Below are 20,639 nucleotides of genomic sequence, written 5' to 3'. Positions count from 1 at the left end.
ACTCACTCACTCACTCACTCACTCACTCACTCACTCAACTCACTCAACTCACACACACACACACACACACACACACACACACACACACACACACACACACACACACACACACCCCCATTAACCCATTCTGTGTTTTCCAGGGGAAGTTTAAGGTGCGTGTCAAGGCCAGTGAGATGGTTGGGGAGCAACATGTGTGTAGTCTGGAGCAGGGTGACATAAAGGGGAAGATGAGAGTCAAACCGACAACCTTCAGCACAGCGCTAAACATCAACGCCGAAGTGCTCTGTAAAACCTGCGACTGTGAGAAGGTGTGAAGATACAAACACACACATAAACAAACGCTCAAACGTGTTTTTGGTATATAACACTGTCTTTCCTTCTCTGTCTCTGCTTCCCTCAGAATCCATTTCGAAACGCAGTGAGGTGTACAGGTCACGGAGACCTGGTCTGTGGGAAGTGCAAGTGCAACGACGGCTGGTGAGACAAACCCAACCGAAGCTACTTTCTCTCACATATAAAATAACAGTCATGGATTGGATTTATAGTGTTTTTCCAGTGCTCAAAGCTCTTTACATAGTAAGCAGGGAAACTCGCCTCTCCCACCACCGAGTGATGCACAGATCTACTGGTACGGTAGAGAGATGAGGAGATATACATCAACTAGTATGGTAGAGAGATGAGGAGATATACATCAACTAGTATGGTAGAGAGATGAGGAGATATATATAACAACTAGTATGGTAGAGAGATGAGGAGATATACATCAACTAGTATGGTAGAGAGATGAGGAGATATTTATGCCAATTTGGAATGAAATATTCTTGGACAGAAGACAGAACATTAGTATAAATCTTCCTCCCCAGGCTGGGTCCGTTCTGTAACTGCTCTGCCAGCGCGTCGACGGATCCGGGCACTTCCTGTCGGGGTCCTGGCGTGGAGGAGCCGTGTTCTGGCCGAGGAGATTGCCTGTGTGGAGCGTGTGTTTGTTACAACACAGACCAGTACGAGGGGTCCCTCTGTCAGTTTGACAAGTCCCAGTGTCAACGATACGGAGGCTTCCTCTGCAACGGTGAGTGTGAGGCTGTCGTCATTGTCTCAGACAGCAAGCTCGTCACATCGCTTTGGGTTGGAATAACGCTGTCTCTCGGAAGACAACAATGCGGCGGTCGTAAGGAGTGGACAACTGTGTCATCAATACCGTTTGTGGTCCCTAAACTTCTATGTAAGTGTATGTGAAAGTGTCAAGCATTTGAAGTAGATTCTAACCATTTCTCTGTCTCTCTCTCTCCATTTTAGACCGTGGTCGCTGCTTCATGGGCCAGTGTGCGTGTGCAGAGGGCTGGGAGGGACCGGCCTGTGAGTGTCCCATGAGCAACCAGACCTGTCTGGACACGAAAGGGGTGAGCACTACATAATCTCTCTCCCTCTGTTTCTCTGTGTCTCTTCCTTTCTTTCTGTTTCTCTCTCATTCCCTCTCTCTCTCTCTCTCTCTCTCTCTCTCTCTCGCTCATTCTCTCTCTCTCTCTCTCTCTCTCTCTCTCCGTCTCTCGTGCTCTCTCTCTCCCTCTCATTGCAGATTTCTACAATATTGTTGGTCATGACTGATCTAACCACTACCCCCAACCCCACCTCTCTCAGGGCGTCTGTAACGGACGGGGTGTGTGTAAGTGTGGTCGTTGTGAGTGCCAGGACTCTGGCCTGGCCATGACCCCCACCTGCGAGGCTAACTTCCAGGCCCAGCTGGGGATGTGTGAGGACAAGAGGAGCTGTGTCCAGTGTCAGGCCTGGAAGACCGGAGAGAAGAAGGACAGCGACAAGTGCGACCAGTGCCAGTTCAAAGTGGTCATGGTGGAAGAGCTGAAGGAAAATAAAGAGGTGATTGAGGCGTGTAGTTTCCGCGACGAGGATGACGACTGTACGTACCACTACACCGTGGACTATCCTGAGGACCAGACTGTTAAGGAACTGGAAGTCCAGGTGCTCAAGAAGAAAGGTGAGACAACGTTCACATCTTTCTGCCTTGGTGTATATGACGTCAATACCATTACGGGGGTTGCCTGCTCTGTTACCGACGAGCTCACCGCGTGGTGACCTGCATCCTGGTTGTGATGTTGTTGTGGTCCGTCCCCTTAGACTGTCCCCCTGCTGGCTTCCTGTGGCTGATCCCTCTCATCATGTTCCTCATGCTACTGCTGGGTCTCCTGTCGCTCTGCTGTTGGAAGTACTGCGCCTGCTGCAAGGTCCAGACACAACCATAACATGACCTTTAAAACAACCAACCACGGCCTTTGCCATACTATGAAGGAAATAATCTCTCTATTTGCCTCTCTCATTCTCTTTCAGTCCTGTCTTGCTTTGCTGCCATGCTGTGGAAGAGGTGAGCGACTGATGAAATATCCTTCTGTGCCTGTTACAGTTTCTGTACCATGTTTCCAGGCCGCGTTACATTGTGTGATTGAACACGTGTTCTCCTATGTGTGTCTCTGTGTCTTCAGGTCGTACGGTAGGCTTTAAGGAAAATCAGTACATGCTCCGCCAATCCATGCTCACATCTGACCACTTAGACACGCCCCTAGTGAGGACCGGCCCACCCAAGAGCACCGACGTGGTTCGCTGGAAGATTACCGACAATGTCCACCGATCGCCCAATCATCCGCTTGCGCAGGTTCAGCCCAACCCCAAAGAGACCAGTGAGTGTAAAATGTTTCAAATTCCAGCTCTCCTATTGGTTGGAGTTATCACTAGAACTTCCTGGTTTACATTGTTATGAAAACCGAACCCTAAACCTCCTCCTCTTCTCCCCCTCTTCCCTTCCTCTACTCTTCTCCTCCTCTCCTCCCCTGTTCTTCTTGTCTTCCTCTCCTCCACCTCCTTCTCCTCCCCTCCTCCTCTTATCCTCCCTTCCTCCCCACCTCCTCTCCTCCTCTTCCTCTCCTCCTCTCCTCCTCCACTTCTCTTCCTCTCCTCCTCACCTCCTCTTCTCCTCTTCTCCTCCTCTTCGTCCTCCATCTATAGTCCAGTTCCCTCTGTCTCTGCGTCTGAACAGGTTGTTCACAGACAGTCTGTCTCGCTCCGACGCCAGAGACACTGAGTTGCTACGCAGGGAGGTTGATGACAACGTGAGTGTGTGTGTGTGAGTGTGTGAGTGAGTGAATGTGTGTGTGCGAGCTGTGTATGTATACATTACTCTTTGCTCATCCTTGTGACAGTGGGTTGTGTGTGTGAGTGAGTGAATGTGTGTGTGTGAGCTGTGTATGTATACATTACTCTATGCTCATCCTTGTGACAGTGGGTTGTGTGTGTTCTCTGTTCAGCTGAATGAGGTGTACAAGCAGGTTCCTGGCACCCAGAGAGTTCAGAACACCGCATTCAGGTCAGACACTAATTTCAACCTTTAATCCTTCCTGAATTTATTACAATAAAGTTATTTTTTCTGAATGTTGTCTAAATCGTGTTTTCTCATATCATCATTACTGATGTTGTCTTTGTGTTTCAGATTACAGAGAAATGCTGGTAAAAGAGCTGACCACGCCATTGTAGACACCGTTCTGTCCGCTCCTCGCTCCAGCTACCCCAACATCGTCAAACTGACTGAGAAAAACGTCCAGTCTGGAAACTTCCAGGACCTCAAAGTGGTGCCGGGCTACTACACAGTGGCCACAGACAGAGGTCTGTGTGTCTGTGTCTGTCTGTGCCTGTGTCTATGTGTGTGTGTCTGTGTCTGTCTGTCTGTGTGTGTGTGTGTCTGTGTGTGTGTCTGTGTCTATGTGTGTGTCTGTGTCTATGTGTGTGTCTGTGTCTATGTGTGTGTCTGTGTCTATGTGTGTGTCTGTGTCTATGTGTGTGTCTGTGTGTGTGTCTGTGTGTCTGTGTGTGTCTGTGTCTATGTGTGTGTCTGTGTGTCTGTGTGTCTGTGTCTCTGTGTCTGTGTCTCTGTGTGTGTGTCTCTGTGTGTGTGTGTCTGTGTCTGTGTGTGTGTGTGTGTGTGTGTGTGTGTGTGTGTGTGTGTGTGTGTGTGTGTTTGTGTCTGTGTTTGTGTGTGTGTGTGTCTGTGTTTGTGTGTGTGTGTCTGTCTGTCTGTCTGTGTGTGTGTCTGTGTGTCTGGGAATTCCGAACTCACTCCCTCTCTCTGTCTGGCTCTCTGCAGAGGCGGCTGGTGCCGTGGAGTTCCAGGAGGGGGTGGAGACGGTGGATGTGCACGTGCCGCTCTTCGTCAAGGAGGAAGATGATGATAAGAAGCAGCTGCAGGTGGAGGCGGTGGACGTTCCTCTGGGCATCGCTGAGATAGGGAAACGCTTCGTCAGCATCACTATCATCAAAGAACACGGTGAGAGCCAATCAGAGATATCTTATCTGACCCCTGACCTCTCGAGCGATGCTTCAAAACCATACAGCATTATAAACCATTGATTTCCAGTGAATGTGTTTATTCTTTTGGTTTATTTTGTGTTCTTCCCTTCACCTTAGTTAGCTAAAAACTGTGTGTCTCTCTCCTCTTCAGCCAAGAGTGTTATGTCTTTCCTCCAGCCTTCATACACCTACAGCCGACAGGACAAAGTGGCTAACATCCCCATTACTAGAGAGATCATAGAGGATGGACACGCACAGGTCAGCTACCGCACCCGAGACCTCACCGCCAAGGACAAGAAGGTAATAAGACAGAGATATCACACTCTTCATTTGTCTAAGCTACCATCTTTTTCCATTCTCATAACTACTCTTCCGTCTCTCACCAGGACTATGTGACAGTGGATGGGGAACTGTCCTATGGGCCAGGGGAGACCCAGCAGACTGTCCCTGTTCGTTTGTTGGAGATGGGAGAGGGAGACGGTCTGCTGAAGGACACACAGGTCAAACAATTTGTCATGGACCTCAGTAACCCAAGACAGGGTGCGAAGTTGGGACGCTACCCCAGAACCACCGTCACCATCACTGACAAACCAGGTGAGAGGTTATATACTACTGTCACCATCACTGACCAACCAGGTGAGAGGTTATACTATTGTCACCATCACTGACCAACCAGGTGAGGTTATATACTACTGTCACCATCACTGACCAACCAGGTGAGGTTATATACTACTGTCACCATCACTGACCAACCAGGTGAGGTTATATACTACTGTCACCATCACTGACCAACCAGGTGAGGTTATATACTACTGTCACCATCACTGACCAACCAGGTGAGAGGTTATATACTACTGTCACCATCACTGTCCAACCAGGTGAGGTTATATACTACTGTCACCATCACTGACCAACCAGGTGAGGTTATATACTACTGTCACCATCACTGACCAACCAGGTGAGAGGTTATACTACTGTCACCATCACTGTCCAACCAGGTGAGGTTATATACTACTATCACCATCACTGTCCAACCAGGTGAGAGGTTATATACTACTGTCACCATCACTGACCAACCAGGTGAGAGGTTATATACTACTGTCACCATCACTGTCCAACCAGGTGAGAGGACAGGGCCCAGGGTGTATCACATAGCATTAAAAAATTAACTATACTGTTTCGATTATCCCAGAGTTTTAATGTAAGCAATGTTTCTGTTCCATCAGGACACAATTGCACAACATGTCCCAGACATTATTACCATGGGTTTTGAGAGCTTGACTAATGTGTGGTTGGAAAGCCAGCCGTAACTTCCTCCTCTCGAACATGGCCGTACCAAACTTCCTCACCCCCTTGCTTCCATCAGAGCCCAGTGTGGTGATGTTTATGAAGAGCACCCAGAACTTCTCCACCGCCGACCCAACCTACTCCATCCCCGTGGTCCGCACCCGCAATAAGGAGGGGCCCGCCACCGTCCACTGGAGGACCCGCAACGCTAAACGCTTCGAGCTGTCCGGCCCCCTAAAGTTTGGTCCCGGGGAAACCGAGAAGAACATCGTGATCGATCCACGCTCTCACCCTGGCCCGGTGAAACCAGAGTCCTTCCAACTGGAACTGTTTGACCCCAGTACGAAAGCTGTGGTCGGAGAGAGGAAGACAACGATGGTCACTATTATTGATGGAGGTATTACACAGAGAAGCAGATACTGAAACACACACACATATACACCTGTACACATATACACCTGTACACACACACACACACACAGTATTGGGTATCTGAAAGGAATCTGATGCAAGAAATTGTGCTTTTTGCCCTCCCTCCCTCCCTCCCCACTCCTCCCCCTCTCTTCTCCCCCTCCTCCCCCTCTCTTCTCCCACTCCTCCCCCTCTCTTCTCCCCCTCCTCCCCCTCTCATCCCCTCAGGACTTCCAGACAATGCCCAGATGGAGAAGAGTGCAGGCTTCATCAACCAGACAGCCACGTCTCCTGGTGGTCGTCTCAACTCTCCCACCAACGTGAAGGCCAAAGCCACCGGCCCCCGGAGCATCCGCCTTAACTGGGACCCCATAGGAAAATCGCTGGGCTACAAGGTAAGGAACCCCCTCAGGATCCAACTCCCTGTACTACAAGGTAAGGAACCCCCCGCAGGATCCAACTCCCTGTACTACAAGGTAAGGAACCCCCTTCAGGATCCAACTCCCTGGACTACAAGGTAAGGAACCCCACGCAGGATCCAACTCCCTGGACTACAAGGTAAGGAACCCCCCGCAGGATCCAACTCCCTGTACTACAAGGTAAGGAACCCCCTTCAGGATCCAACTCCCTGGACTACAAGGTAAGGAACCCCCCGCAGGATCCAACTCCCTGTACTACAAGGTAAGGAACCCCCTTCAGGATCCAACTCCCTGGACTACAAGGTAAGGAACCCCCTTCAGGATCCAACTCCCTGGGCTACAAGGTAAGGAACCCCCGCAGGATCCAACCCCCTGGGCTACAAGGTAAGGAACCCCCTTCAGGATCCAACTCCCTGGACTACAAGGTAAGGAACCCCCTTCAGGATCCAACTCCCTGGGCTACAAGGTAAGGAACCCCCTTCAGGATCCAACTCCCTGGACTACAAGGTAAGGAACCCCCTCAGGATCCAACCCCCTGGGCTACAAGGTAAGGAACCCCCTCAGGATCCAACTCCCTGGACTACAAGGTAAGGAACCCCCCGCAGGATCCAACTCCCTGGACTACAAGGTAAGGAACCCCCGCAGGATCCAACTCCCTGGACTACAAGGTACTGAGAGGAACTTTCATACAGGCTGTTGGGAGGAGCTATAGGAGAACGGGCTTATTGTAATGTCTGGAATGGAATAAATGGAACGGAGTCTAACGTGATTTATGTATATTTGATGTGTTTGATACAGTTCCATTCATTCTGTTCCAGCCACTACAATGAGCCCGTCCTCCCATAGCTCCTTCCGCCAGCCGCCACTGTACAGGACTTACCTTGACTTAAACCCTTTACTCCGTAAGGAGCATCGGTCATCAACAGAGGAACTCAATAGTTTACACACCTGGCAACTTTTACTGGTGGAAAATGGGAGATTATTTTCCTCGCTTTCCTCGCAACTTTGAACTGCTGTTTTAAATATTACTTTGAAAATAAAGCGTACAAAATATATCCGGAGTAGATATAGTCCCTTTAGATGTGGTCCGTTTATGATTGTTCATTCTCCCTGGTCACCAGGTGAAGTATTGGATCTATGGGGATCCTGAGGCTGACGCCCCCCCTGCGATGAATGTAAAGACAAACCATGCTGACCTGGCCAACCTGTACCCCTATTGTGACTACGAGACGAAGGTGTGCGGCTACAACGCCCTGGGAGACGGAAACTACAGCGACATGGTGCCCTGTAAGACCCTGGAGGATGGTGAGCATATATTTTCTTTGAAACACTACAATTCTAGGATTGTGGACCGTTTTGGTTTCTCAGTTGAATGTTTGTTGGGTCTGACACAGCATGTAAGCTCAAACATTGTGTCGATGGTTTTCTTCCTTCGTACCTTTGTGATTAACTTCCTGTCTACTTTCTTTCCTCCCCTCTGCTCCAGTCCCCAGTGAGCCCGGTCGTCTGGCGTTTAACGTCATCAGTCCAACTGTCACTCAGGTCAGCTGGGCGGAGCCTGCCGAGACCAATGGTGTCATCACCGCCTACGAGGTTCTCTACACGCCCATCAATGACGACACGAGTGAGTGACCGATCAAATCAAAATGATCTCAGAATTTCTCGGAGTGATGTCTGTGCTTCTAGGACATTCTAAAGGACAACACACACCACACTGAATGTTGATCTGCCGCTTGTCTGCTGATCGTTCGGCTCACTGTGTTTAGTCTGACTGACAACATTTTCATGCTATTCTAATGTAAAATTGGTTTGCTCTCTGTTTGCAAATTATGGCCGGGCACTTTGTTTAGAGATACGAAGTCTCAGGCCGGGAAATGCCCCGAGCTTTTACACGTTCTCCACTCCCTCTCTCTTCACTTTGTAGAGCCGATGGGTGCAGCTAAGAAGGTGAAGATAGACAACCCTAAGAAGAGGATGTTGCTGATTGAGAACCTGCAGTCGGCCCAGACCTACTGCTATCAGGTCCGGGCTAAGAACAGCGTGGGTTGGGGTCCCTTCAAAGAAGCCACCATCAACCTGGCCTCCCAGCCCACCAGACCCATGTCCAGTGAGTAAATAAGAGCAGAAAGGATGTTCCGTCTAGAAAGCATCGAGTATGATCTTGATTGTTACCTGCTGCAACAATTGTGTCTAGCAAACCAGAAAGCTAATGTTTCAAGAGAAATCGGTGGACATGGTCTTAGGCTTCGTTCACACCGACAGCGTCGTTGCGCAAAATAATACACAGCATCATCTGGACGTGTGTGCAACAGAAGTTCAACACTTACCTTCTGCTACCATTTCTGTCAAGCCGTCTACTCATACAGTTTGACTCATACGTTGGATACTCATACAGTTTGACTCATACGTTGGATACTCATACAGTTTGACTCATACGTTGGATACTCATACAGTTTGACTCATACGTTGGATACTCATACAGTTTGACTCATACGTTGGATACTCATACAGTTTGACTCATACGTTGGATACTCATACAGTTTGACTCATACGTTGGATACTCATACGGTTTGACTCATACGTTGGATACTCATACGGTTTGACTCATACGTTGGATACTCATACGGTTTGACTCATACGTTGGATACTCATACGGTTTGACTCATACGTTGGATACTCATACGGTTTGACTCATACGTTGGATACTCATACAGTTTGACTCATACGTTGGATACTCATACAGTTTGACTCATACGTTGGATACTCATACAGTTTGACTCATACGTTGGATACTCATACAGTTTGACTCATACGTTGGATACTCATACAGTTTGACTCATACGTTGGATACTCATGATACGGTTTGACTCATACGTTGGATACTCATACGGTTTGACTCATACGTTGGATACTCATACGGTTTGACTCATACGTTGGATACTCATACGGTTTGACTCATACGTTGGATACTCATACGGTTTGACTCATACGTTGGATACTCATACGGTTTGACTCATACGTTGGATACTCATACGGTTTGACTCATACGTTGGATACTCATACAGTTTGACTCATACGTTGGATACTCATACAGTTTGACTCATACGTTGGATACTCATACAGTTTGACTCATACGTTGGATACTCATACAGTTTGACTCATACGTTGGATACTCATACAGTTTGACTCATACGTTGGATACTCATACAGTTTGACTCATACGTTGGATACTCATACAGTTTGACTCATACGTTGGATACTCATACAGTTTGACTCATACGTTGGATACTCATACAGTTTGACTCATACGTTGGATAAATCAAACGTTTGCACCACACCGAACGCAACGCAATTCTGAACAGCAAACGCAGCGTTCCATTGGACATCAATGTACTTCTGGTGTACCAAAACTCAATGATGCTGTCATTGTGATCGAGGCGTTAATCCATCACTCTTCCTCTCCTCCCTATAGTCCCTATCATCCCAGACATCCCTATAGTGGACGCGGAGGCGGGGGATGAGTACGACGGCTACCTGATGTACAGCAGTGAGGTCATGAGATCGCCAACAGACTCCAAGAGACCCAGCGTCTCAGACGAAGGTGGGTACCCGCAGACTACGCCACCTTTCCTGACATCTCTTTGCCGTCTAGCTTCAGTTGTGTCCTGGGAGTTGTATTGTGTTTTGAGTGGACCCCAGGAAGAATAGTTGTTGCTAAGTAACAGCTAATGGGGATGAAGCTCACTGTTTTGATCTGAAAGAGACATGTCTATCCATCTTCTGTAGTCCAGTCATCTGCTCACTGAAGCAGAAAGAGAAAGAAAGAGAATCCTAAAAAGGGTTTAATGTGTCACTGACAGATAGGAGGCTTTCTTCCATCGTTCTCGCTGTTTTTAACACTTTCTGTCTCCGTTTTCATTCATTCTTTCTCTATATTTATTTCATTCTCCTCTCTCTCTCTCTCTCTCTCTCTCTCTCTCAAGTACCTTTTAACAAACTGACTTTATTTTACATTTCACAAGACCATTCAGATCCACAACTGGTGTCTCTTCTTCATTTTCTTCTTCATGGCTTTGGGTTTTATTATGCCAGTCTTCATACCAGTCTTTATTTTCTTCTTTGTGGCTTTGGGATTTATCATGCCAGTCTTCATTTTCTTCTTCAAGGCTTCATCTTGCCAGTCAGACCTCTCCTATTATTACTCTGTAGTTTAGATATCACAGAATATACATACATCCAGCCTCCTCCTTTTCCTCCTCTCTCAACTCCTTCTAATCACCTCGCTTCACAAAAACAACTGCCATGCCAACCATCAATACCCCCCCCCCTCCCCCTCCGCCTGCCTCTCCTCTCCATAACAAGGCTTTATCAAGTTGGTGGGTTCCAAGCTGGACCTGCGTTCGGTGTCCTGGAAAAGGCATGTGGATGTGATCCCCTACCACCTCAGCACTGACACAGAGACCAGCGGCGACGAGACCCCCCGACCCAGCCGAACACAGATACCCCATCAAGGTGAAGACCGCCCTGGATAGACAGACAGATACAGGGATGGCATGCCAGCTACTGTGTACGCCGGGCACAAATCTCCCAATGCAGCTGCAGTGCCCCCTAAGCCACAACCTCTCGTTTGCACAAAGTCTTCAGATCTCTAATCAACATCATGTTTCCGTCCTCCAATCTACCCCTACCTCTGGTTCTGGTCTGGCCTCTTCCCCTGTTGCACCTCAACCCTCCCACCAAAAGGGTCTTCATTTCCAGGCATCAACTGCCCCACCGCCAGTTGATGGTCATGACAGGATTTTCCTGTCTGTCTCTCCTGTCTGCACTCTTTACACCTCTATGTGGAGAGATGCTCTGGGAAGGAGGCAGGTTGTAGGGCTTGTATATGCAACAAGCTCTCACAGTCTCACGTCAGAATTACACGTTCATCCATGTTTCTCTATGTGGAGAGATCGTCTGGGAAGGAGGCAGGTTGTAGGGCTTGTATATGCAACAAGCTCTCACAGTCTCACGTCAGAATTACATGTTCATCCATGTTTCTCCAATGTCAAATTTCGAAGTTGTTCCAAGTGTTTAAGGGTAAGTTTAGGCATTAACTTCAAAATCCTAAGGTTAGGCATTAACTCTGAATGGTTAAGGTAAGGGTTAAGGTTAGGCATTAACTCTGAATGGTTAAGGTATGGGTTAGGCTTAAAACAAAAAAAATCTTTCTATTGCTGCATTTAAAACATGCTACCTTTTACACCTTTTGATGCATATGCCCATCCACCATCCCTGTCCACAACGCCTAGCAAAACCCAAACCTACTTGAAGGTAACAGTGCTCACTGTTGCCCCTAGTGGTCGGTTTTCACGTCATCTCCTGAAGTCTTCAGACATGGATGGACGTCTAATACTGTTTTGTATCACGGGTGACTTGGTGATGTATAAAGGCTTCTCATGACTGTGGATGTGGTGATACCAAATGTATGTATGTCCCTGTGTGCAGTCTAAGGTGGGTGTTTCTCTTGCAGTTTGTTGTGATTTGCCGCTATTAACATACTTAAATCAATTATTTTGTTTCCAGAATGTTTGGTTTGAGTTATGTTGGGTTCCAGAATGTTTGGTTTGGGTTATGTTGGGTTCCAGAAGGTTTGGTTTGGGTTCCAGAAGGTTTGGTTTGGGTTATGTTGTGTTCCAGAATGTCTGGTTTGGGTTATGTTGGGTTCCAGAAGGTTTGATTTGGGTTATGTTGGGTTCCAGAATGTCTGGTTTGGGTTATGTTGGGTTCCAGAATGTTTGGTTTGGGTTCCAGAATGTCTGGTTTGGGTTATGTTGGGTTCCAGAATGTTTGGTTTGGGTTATGTTGGGTTCCAGAATGTCTGGTTTGGGTTATGTTGGGTTCCAGAATGTCTGGTTTGGGTTATGTTGGGTTCCAGAATGTTTGGTTTGGGTTATGTTGGGTTCCAGAATGTCTGGTTTGGGTTATGTTGGGTTCCAGAATGTCTGGTTTGGGTTATGTTGGGTTCCAGAATGTCTGGTTTGGGTTATGTTGGGTTCCAGAATGTCTGGTTTGGGTTATGTTGGGTTCCAGAATGTCTGGTTTGGGTTATGTTGGGTTCCAGAATGTCTGGTTTGGGTTATGTTGGGTTCCAGAATGTTTGGTTTGGGTTATGTTGGGTTCCAGAATGTTTGGTTTGGGTTATGTTGTGTTCCAGAATGTTTGGTTTGGGTTATGTTGGGTTCCAGAATGTTTGGTTTGACTTATATTGGGTTCCGGAATGTTTGGTTTGAGTTGTGTTGGGTTCCAGAATGTTCTTGATGTTCTTTCTCTTCTCTTCTGGGTCTCCTCATCTTTGTCTTTCAGAACCAATTAACGGCAGGTTGGAACAGAACTTCCTCTTCCCCGGGGGAAATAATTCCATGTCGCGCAGTACCAACATGTCTTCATCCAGCTACAGCCAGGTGTCTCCCATGTCCACCCTCAGCTCCAGCCACCGAGGGGGGGCCGGGGGGGCCGGGGGGTCCATGTCCATGGAGTCCACCACAACATACCTCTCTGGACAAGGTACGGATGGATGCAGAATGTGCCAGCTTTTGAATCTTTCTGTTGACTTACAATATGACAATGTCAAGTAATTCCAGCTGGCTTGTCTTCACCAGAACAGAGTTCAGTAAACTTGGAGATTTAGAGTTTAAATGGGAAACGTGTTGACACCAGAAGTTTGCCGACCTTGGACTCAGAATGTACTGTTTGCTAGAATTCTATTGTTCAGTATCTATGTATTTGGTAGTCGTCATCACTGGTCTCCTCCTCTCCTACAGGAGGAAACTCTCTCTCCCGCACTCAGGTGATTGGGGGCGGGACGCGCACGGAGAATGTTGTCATGAGGAAGCGATCAGAGAACAGAGGTTACTATGAGTATGACGACAACATCCGAGATTCCATCATCATAGGAGACCTGTCCAGTGGATTGTCTGGATACACAGATGGCCAAAGTAAGATTAGATTCTTTGACAAGGAAAATGCCATCACAGTTTTCAGATATTTCTGACCTCTACTGTTAAAACCTGAAAGAAGCTCATCTGTTTGTCTGTATCATTCATGGCTATAAATGTCAGATATACAGATCATCTACAGCAGGCTTACTGATGAGGTGCATGAAGCGGCTGGCTTGGATATCTGTTATCGATTACTGGGGTTGGTGGCTGCACAGAGCTATGCAGGCGCTATGCTGACTGTCGCTCTCTTCTTCTCCTGTTGTTCTCCATACTTCAATCCTCTCCTCCCGCCTCTTTCACTGTCTTCCTTCCTTTTCCTCCCTTTGTTCCTTCTCTTTCACTTCCTTTCCTGTCCTCCTCCTCCCTGCTCCATTTTTTTGCTTGCTCCGTGCATTCTCAGGTACGTATGGCTTCAGTCCCACTCAGACACAGAGTCAGTACGACTACGGTATGTCTCAGGCCTTCCGGGCCAGGACCCAGTCTGAGGATGTCAACGATGCACTACTGAACCTGGACAGGGTGCTCCAGGGTGAGTCTGTCTGTCTGCAACACACTCAGCTGTCCTCTCTCACACCACTGGGACAATAGCAGAGCCTAAAGATACACTATGGCCTCATGGCAGGGCTTACCATGCCCATCGCTGGTGTGACGGGAAGGCTTTGTGTTGCTGAAGCAGTTTTTTGCTGTGATGTATGTTTTCTTTGATAGGGAAAGTTCTCTTTCTCGCTCTCTCTCTCTGCATCATGCTCACTCACCTCTCGTTAATCACATCTCATCTTGTAATAGTCTATGTAACCCCTGTGATTTTGACTCCACTTAACCCCTAACCACCCTCCTTCCCGAAACCCATCTCTCTTTCTCTCCCCCTCATTGACCTATTCTTCTCCCCCCCAGATGCTCGTTTGGCCCCTGGGGTCCCTGACACCCCCACCAGGCTGGTCTTCTCTGCCCTGGGCCCCACTGCCCTGAAGATCAGCTGGCAGGAGCCCCACTGTGACAGGGATGTTTTAGGGTATTGTGTTCTCTACCAGCTGCTGAATGGAGGTATGGACCCATGGACATTTGTGTCACATTCTAAACACATTGTGTTTCGTTATGTGCAGAAGAAGAATATTGTTTTTCATTTTTGAACCTGTGAACACAGTTGTCGGGTTCGGTTGAATAGGATCCACAAATTGAGATCTGAACCGAATTGGATCTGTGAAATTCCAATCAGACATCGACAGGACACAGTCATTTATTTGAAAATCATTACCCGATCCGATGTGGACCAGATCTGACCCAGAATATGTCAGAGATGAGGTAGAATCAGATTCAAATTGGGTCGGATCTGTATCGTACCCAAATAATACAAAATGCAGCTTTATTGGTGCTCACGCCTGCGGAATTGTTTTGGCTTGTGTGGTAGGCAGTGAACCGTTTCACATGCATTTTCTGTTGTAGGCCTATCTAAAATAAATGAGTTGTGGGCTACACCACAGCTTAGTATTTTCATAAATGGCATCCCTAATTTAAAATATGGACACAATGATGTGTGGTGAAGAGACTACTAGTTTTGTCTCTACAGAATGCTCTCTGTCTCCTGTTAATTCATGTGCATTCATTGTTTAATTGTGTGAATTGTTTTCCCTTAGTTTGTTAATGTTTATTTTGTGTGCAAATGTTGACCTATAAACGTTCCCATTTGGGGATGTCTGATAATATCCAGGCTGTATCACATCCGGGCCTTGATTTGGAGTCCCACAGGGCGGCGCACAATTGGCCCCGCGTCGGCTGGGGTAGGCCGTCATTGTAAATAAGAATTTGTTCTTAAACCGACTTGCCTAGTTAAATATAGGTTACATTTAAAAAATAGAAATATTTCTGATCGTCTTAACTCTCCACCACTTATGGAACTGTGGAGCTTCTCAAAGTAGTTTTTCCATCACCTCACAGAAAGTCAAGAGTGTTTTTACATCCATTGCGAATGACAAAAGTTCCTAAGTAACGACTACGCCTCATGTGAAATAGCCCCATATTGCTGATCCCATATCTCCAGTGGGAACAATGATGCAAGTTCGCTATAGAGAGAACTCAAGGCAGACAGAGGCAGACAGACATTAATGCTATTGACTGCATCAACTGCCATGCGTAGGAAAATGTAAATCTTATGTCATCGGGATGTTTTCCTCTTCACATATCATTTGGGATCTGGCCAGTGTTTTCCATATTACCAAACCGATCCGAGGTCTGTGGCCGTCGAGCGTGCTCTGAGGGTCAACACTATACTGGGTCGGACCTCGGGTAATCGGGTTCGGGTAAATCCGTTAAGACTTCTGATAGGATTTGAAGAAAGCCCAATCAACTGTTATAGATCTCATGGCCTTGTCCCAGCATCCCTTTACAGTAATCTAAACCCCTTTGTCTCTCTGTCCAGGTGATGTGAAGCGTATAAACATGCCCAGCCCCGCAGACAACTCCGTGGTGGTGCAGGACCTGCTGCCTAACCACTCCTACCTGTTCAAGGTGAAGGCTCAGAGTCAAGAAGGCTGGGGACCGGAGAGGGAGGGAGTCATCACCATAGAGTCAGCTGTCGACCCCAACAGCCCACTCAGCCCAATGCCAGGTAATCAGCTATACAGCCCACTCAGCTCAATGCCAGGTAATCAGCTATACAGCCCACTCAGCCCAATGCCAGGTAATCAGCTATACAGATCACTCAGCCCAATGCCAGGTAATCAGCTATACAGATCACTCAGCCCAATGCCAGGTAATCAGCTATACAGATCACTCAGCCCAATGCCAGGTAATCAGCTATACAGCCCACTCAGCCCAATGCCAGGTAATCAGCTATACAGATCACTCAGCCCAATGCCAGGTAATCAGCTATACAGCCCACTCAGCCCAATGCCAGGTAATCAGCTATACAGATCACTCAGCCCAATGCCAGGTAATCAGCTATACAGCCCACTCAGCCCAATGCCAGGTAATCAGCTATACAGCCCACTCAGCCCAATGCCAGGTAATCAGCTATACAGCCCACTCAGCCCAATGTCAAGTAATCAGCTATACAGATCACTCAGCCCAATGCCAGGTAATCAGCTATACAGATCACTCAGCCCAATGTCAAGTAATCAGCTATACAGATCACTCTTTGGTTAGCTGATTAATCTCCGACCTCTAGCTCTCTGTTTCCGGTTTAATATACATTTACTTTCTCTCTCTCCAATTACCTCTATTTTTCAATCCCTTGTTCCTTGGTCTCTCCTTCACTCCCTCCATGTATTCTCTTCCTCACGCTTTCTCTGTCTTCCCGCTTCAGTTTCTCCCTTCACTCTCAGTGCCCCAGGCCCCCTGATATTCACAGCTCTGTCCCTTAACTTCTTGAAACTCCCCATCCCGGATCCGGGTTTGTGACTAAAACCTCAGGCTCATTAGCATAACGCAACGTTAACGATTTCTGAAAATCGCAAATAAAATGAAAATAATGCGTCTGCTCTCAAGCTTAGCCTTTTCTTAACAACACTGTCATCTCAGATTTTCAAAATATGCTTTTGAACCATAGAAATTGACTAATTTGTGTAAGAGTATGCAAAGCTAGCATAGCATTTTGAGTAGCATTTAGCACGCAACATTTTCACAAAAACCAGATAACCAAATAAATAAAATCATTTACCTTTGAAGAGCTTCTGATGTTTTTAATGAGGAGACTCTCAGTTACATACCAAATGCGCAGTTTTTCCTGAAAGCGTCTGTGTGTAGGAGAAATCGTTCCGTTTTCTACATTGCGTCTGGCTACCGAAACGAACCGAAAATTCAGTCACCTACAACGTAAAACTTTTTCCGGATTAACTACATAATATCGACCGAAACATGGCAAACGTTGTTTGGAATCAATCCTCAAGGTGTTTTTTCACATATCTCTTCATTGATATGCAGTTCGTGGAAGCTTGCTTTCCTCTCTGTATCGCATGGAAAAATACTGGCAGGTGACTTTTGCGCACCAATTTCGGCGCAGGACACCGGGCGGACACCTGGTAAATGTGGTCTCTTATGGTCAATCTTCCAATGATCTGCCCACAAATACGTCACAATGCTGCAGACACCTTGGGGAAACGACAGAAAGGGTTGACTCACTCCTCTCGCATTCACAGCCATATAAGGAGACAATGGAAAACAGAGCCTCAAAAATCCTTGTCATTTCCTGGATGCCATCTCATCTTGGTTTTGCCTGAAGCTCACGTTCTAGGGCACGCACAGAGAATATCTTGGTATTTCTGGACACGTCAGAGTGTTTTCTTTCGAATGGTATCAATTATATGCATAGTCGAGCATCTTTTTGTGACAAAATATCTTGTTTAAAACGGGAACGTTTTTCATCCAAAAATGAAATAGCGCCCCCATAGATGTAAGAGGTTAACTCTCTCCTCTCTAACTCCCCTTCTCCCCCAGGTTCTTCCTTCACTCTCAGTACTCCCAGTGCCCCAGACCCCCTGATATTCACAGCTCTGTACCTTAACTCTCTCCTCTCTAACTCCCCTTCTCCCCCAGGTTCTTCCTTCACTCTCAGTACTCCCAGTGCCCCAGACCCCCTGATATTCACAGCTCTGTCCCTTAACTCTCTCCTCTCTAACTCCCCTTCTCCCCCAGGTTCTTCCTTCACTCTCAGTACCCCCAGTGCTCCAGGCCCCCTGGTGTTCACAGCTCTGTCCCCCGAGGCACTGCAGCTGAGCTGGGAGAAACCCCGCAAACCCAACGGAGACATCCTGGGCTACGTGGTCACCTGCGAACATCTGCACGGAGGAGGTGAGAGTGAACACTGACTCCAGATCAGTTTTCGGGGATTGTAGAGATTTTTTGTCAACAGTCATTTGCTAGGATATATACATTGACGTGATCAAGAGAGACAAAATCAAAGACTCTTCTATTTTGTTAATCTCTAGGTCTTCTTGACTTGTTATTGGGCAATGTTAATCAAATGACCTTTAACTTTCATATTTATATCCACTTTAATTCCCTAGTCTGATCCCCACTGACCCCCGTCATCTCCATCCCCCCTCCCCCAGGTGACATGCGTTCCTTCCAGGTGAGCGGTGACAGCGCTGAGAGCAGTCTGACAGTTCCGGACCTGAGTGAGAACATGCCGTACAAGTTCAAAGTTCAGGCCAGGACGACCCAGGGCTTCGGCCCCGAGAGGGAGGGCATTATCACCATCGAGTCTCAGGATGACGGTAAGAGGACAGAGTCCTACAAGAGTCTCTTTTATCTAAGGTTTTATCGAGTGCTTAAATTGAAATGAATAAGGTTTCGGTACTCAGTGTTAGCCAGTGTTCTATGCGTTTGTATATTTGGAATTGAATTGTATACTAATGTAGGATTCTCTTTCTCCTCTCTGTAGGTAGCATGTCTCAACTAGGAGGCCTAGGCAGTATGTCTCAACTAGGAGGCCTAGGCAGTATGTCTCAACTAGGAGGCCTAGGCAGTATGTCTCAACTAGGAGGCCTAGGTGGTACATCTCAGTACAGCAGTCAGTCCTTGACCAAGAGAGATGTGTACCAACTTCCTACAGAGGGCAGCACACGCACCAACGTCACACACACCATGATCAACGACCCATACTACTCAGGTGGTGTATCAATTTAATCTCTCTCTCTCACTCCCACAGCATTTTCTCTCTCGCTCGCTCTCTCTCTCACTCCCACAGCATTTCACTCACTCACTCACTCACTCACACAGCATTTCTCTCACTCTCACTCACAGCATCTCTCTAACCCCCTCTCCTCCCCCTAGGAGACGGTATGATGGTGGTGGGGAAGACGACCCAGCACACAGAGACCAGTGGCATGGTGACACGTCATGTGACGAAGGAGGTGGTGCAGAGGAGCATGCAAGTGGCCGGCACCAGCAGCGTCACCAAGAAGGTCGAGAGGTCATTCTACGAGACCTGAAGTCAAAGGTCAACAACAAGATGGCGGCGTCCACGGTACCCAACATGTCCTCCTCTCTGTCTGTTACAAACAATGGCTCCTGTCCTCCATCGGACACGGGATTCATTTTCATTCTTCATTATTTACTTTTGTTGTTTGTTTCTATGTTGTCGCAAACATTTTACATTCAAAGAACTCTACCACCCCCACAAAGATATGTCTTGTTGTAATTCTCTATTGCTTCTACCTGATACCACACCCAGAGGCTTTAGATAAGACCATTACACTTATCTGAGGTCGGTTCTCAATAGTTAAAAAGTAGAGTTGGCTCCTGCTAATATATCTTTTGACAGAGATTAGCTGAGAGATAAAGAGAGGGAGAGCAGGTAAGATTTTTTTTGTACTGGTTGGCTACTAGCTGTCTGCAACATGGCTGCAGTTTGTTAAATTGATGACATGCCTGCCAGTACCTTAAATAGTTTTTTTTGTAGGGGTTCATTGTATTATTAGATAGTTGGTAACTCTCACAGCCATTACAAATATATTAGACTGATGTGTTTTCTGTATGTCAGAAGAAATGGAATTAAAATGCTGATGCCAAATACTGTATTGTTTGTGTAAAAATATGTTTCCTATGGTTTTGCATATTTCATTTCCTTAATTTTTTCCCATGCGTATGTGAACAAATGTATTACATTCATAATGGTCCTCTGTAACTCAGTTGGTAGAGCATGGCACTTCCAACTCCGGGATAGTGGATTTGATTCCCGGGACCACCCATAAAAAATGATATATACATCCGTGACTCTGTGTCACTTTGGACAAAAGCATTAGCTAATTCGCATATATTAGAGGTTATATCTAAATTAGAACTAAGGTATTCCTAGTTAAAGTGTGTCTCGTTACTGTGTCATTGTTTGATTGAGTGCTATGGTCTAAAACATTTTGTGTCTAACTAATATATTCTTGCATTACTTCAACGACTTAGTCCGGATATTTCTGAGGTATACGTTTTGAGACAAAAAAAATTGTATTGTCTTTATAATGTATTTTCAAACCTGTTGTGCTTCAGTTCAATACAAAATGCTGTATCCACTGTAAAGAGTCCTTACACTTAGTAAGACATGGCAAGATTCGTTTGTTGTGAAAGTCATTAACATTTCAGAAATATACCAACAAAAATGTATAAGGCTTTTTTTATATCTATTCATCAGTTTCTTACTGTTTTATATATGTCTATTTTATTACACTTAATAAAGATTGAATATAAACCACCTCTAGATGCA

General features: G+C 46.7%; 1 protein-coding gene across 4 annotated transcripts in view; it reads left to right on the top strand.

Annotated features, from left to right (window-relative positions):
• Window positions 1–20,627, top strand: part of LOC135505208 (integrin beta-4-like) — a 54,882-nt gene extending 34,255 nt beyond the window's left edge. For 3 of the 4 annotated variants that reach the window (XM_064924373.1, XM_064924371.1, XM_064924372.1), the window contains exons 11-39: window positions 141–308; window positions 401–477; window positions 864–1,069; window positions 1,297–1,400; window positions 1,639–1,993; window positions 2,134–2,240; window positions 2,344–2,377; window positions 2,496–2,690; window positions 3,016–3,119; window positions 3,315–3,373; window positions 3,497–3,669; window positions 4,148–4,327; window positions 4,502–4,650; window positions 4,737–4,944; window positions 5,717–6,034; window positions 6,277–6,443; window positions 7,589–7,772; window positions 7,954–8,091; window positions 8,392–8,574; window positions 9,940–10,068; window positions 12,813–13,013; window positions 13,271–13,444; window positions 13,848–13,976; window positions 14,342–14,491; window positions 15,864–16,052; window positions 18,077–18,232; window positions 18,493–18,657; window positions 18,825–19,052; window positions 19,217–20,627. In XM_064924373.1, the coding sequence (XP_064780445.1) occupies window positions 141–308; window positions 401–477; window positions 864–1,069; window positions 1,297–1,400; window positions 1,639–1,993; window positions 2,134–2,240; window positions 2,344–2,377; window positions 2,496–2,690; window positions 3,016–3,119; window positions 3,315–3,373; window positions 3,497–3,669; window positions 4,148–4,327; window positions 4,502–4,650; window positions 4,737–4,944; window positions 5,717–6,034; window positions 6,277–6,443; window positions 7,589–7,772; window positions 7,954–8,091; window positions 8,392–8,574; window positions 9,940–10,068; window positions 12,813–13,013; window positions 13,271–13,444; window positions 13,848–13,976; window positions 14,342–14,491; window positions 15,864–16,052; window positions 18,077–18,232; window positions 18,493–18,657; window positions 18,825–19,052; window positions 19,217–19,374 (4,788 nt within the window). In that variant the 3' untranslated portion in view covers window positions 19,375–20,627. The remainder of the gene's footprint in view (window positions 1–140; window positions 309–400; window positions 478–863; window positions 1,070–1,296; window positions 1,401–1,638; window positions 1,994–2,133; window positions 2,241–2,343; window positions 2,378–2,495; window positions 2,691–3,015; window positions 3,120–3,314; window positions 3,374–3,496; window positions 3,670–4,147; window positions 4,328–4,501; window positions 4,651–4,736; window positions 4,945–5,716; window positions 6,035–6,276; window positions 6,444–7,588; window positions 7,773–7,953; window positions 8,092–8,391; window positions 8,575–9,939; window positions 10,069–12,812; window positions 13,014–13,270; window positions 13,445–13,847; window positions 13,977–14,341; window positions 14,492–15,863; window positions 16,053–18,076; window positions 18,233–18,492; window positions 18,658–18,824; window positions 19,053–19,216) is intronic. The other variant, XM_064924374.1, reaches the window with a different exon arrangement.
• Window positions 20,628–20,639: the final 12 nt, after the last annotated feature.

Source organism: Oncorhynchus masou, chromosome 18, assembly GCF_036934945.1.
Source record: "Oncorhynchus masou masou isolate Uvic2021 chromosome 18, UVic_Omas_1.1, whole genome shotgun sequence".
NCBI classification, from domain to species: Eukaryota; Metazoa; Chordata; class Actinopteri; order Salmoniformes; family Salmonidae; genus Oncorhynchus; species Oncorhynchus masou.
This window is presented reverse-complemented; position numbering and strand designations above follow the sequence as displayed.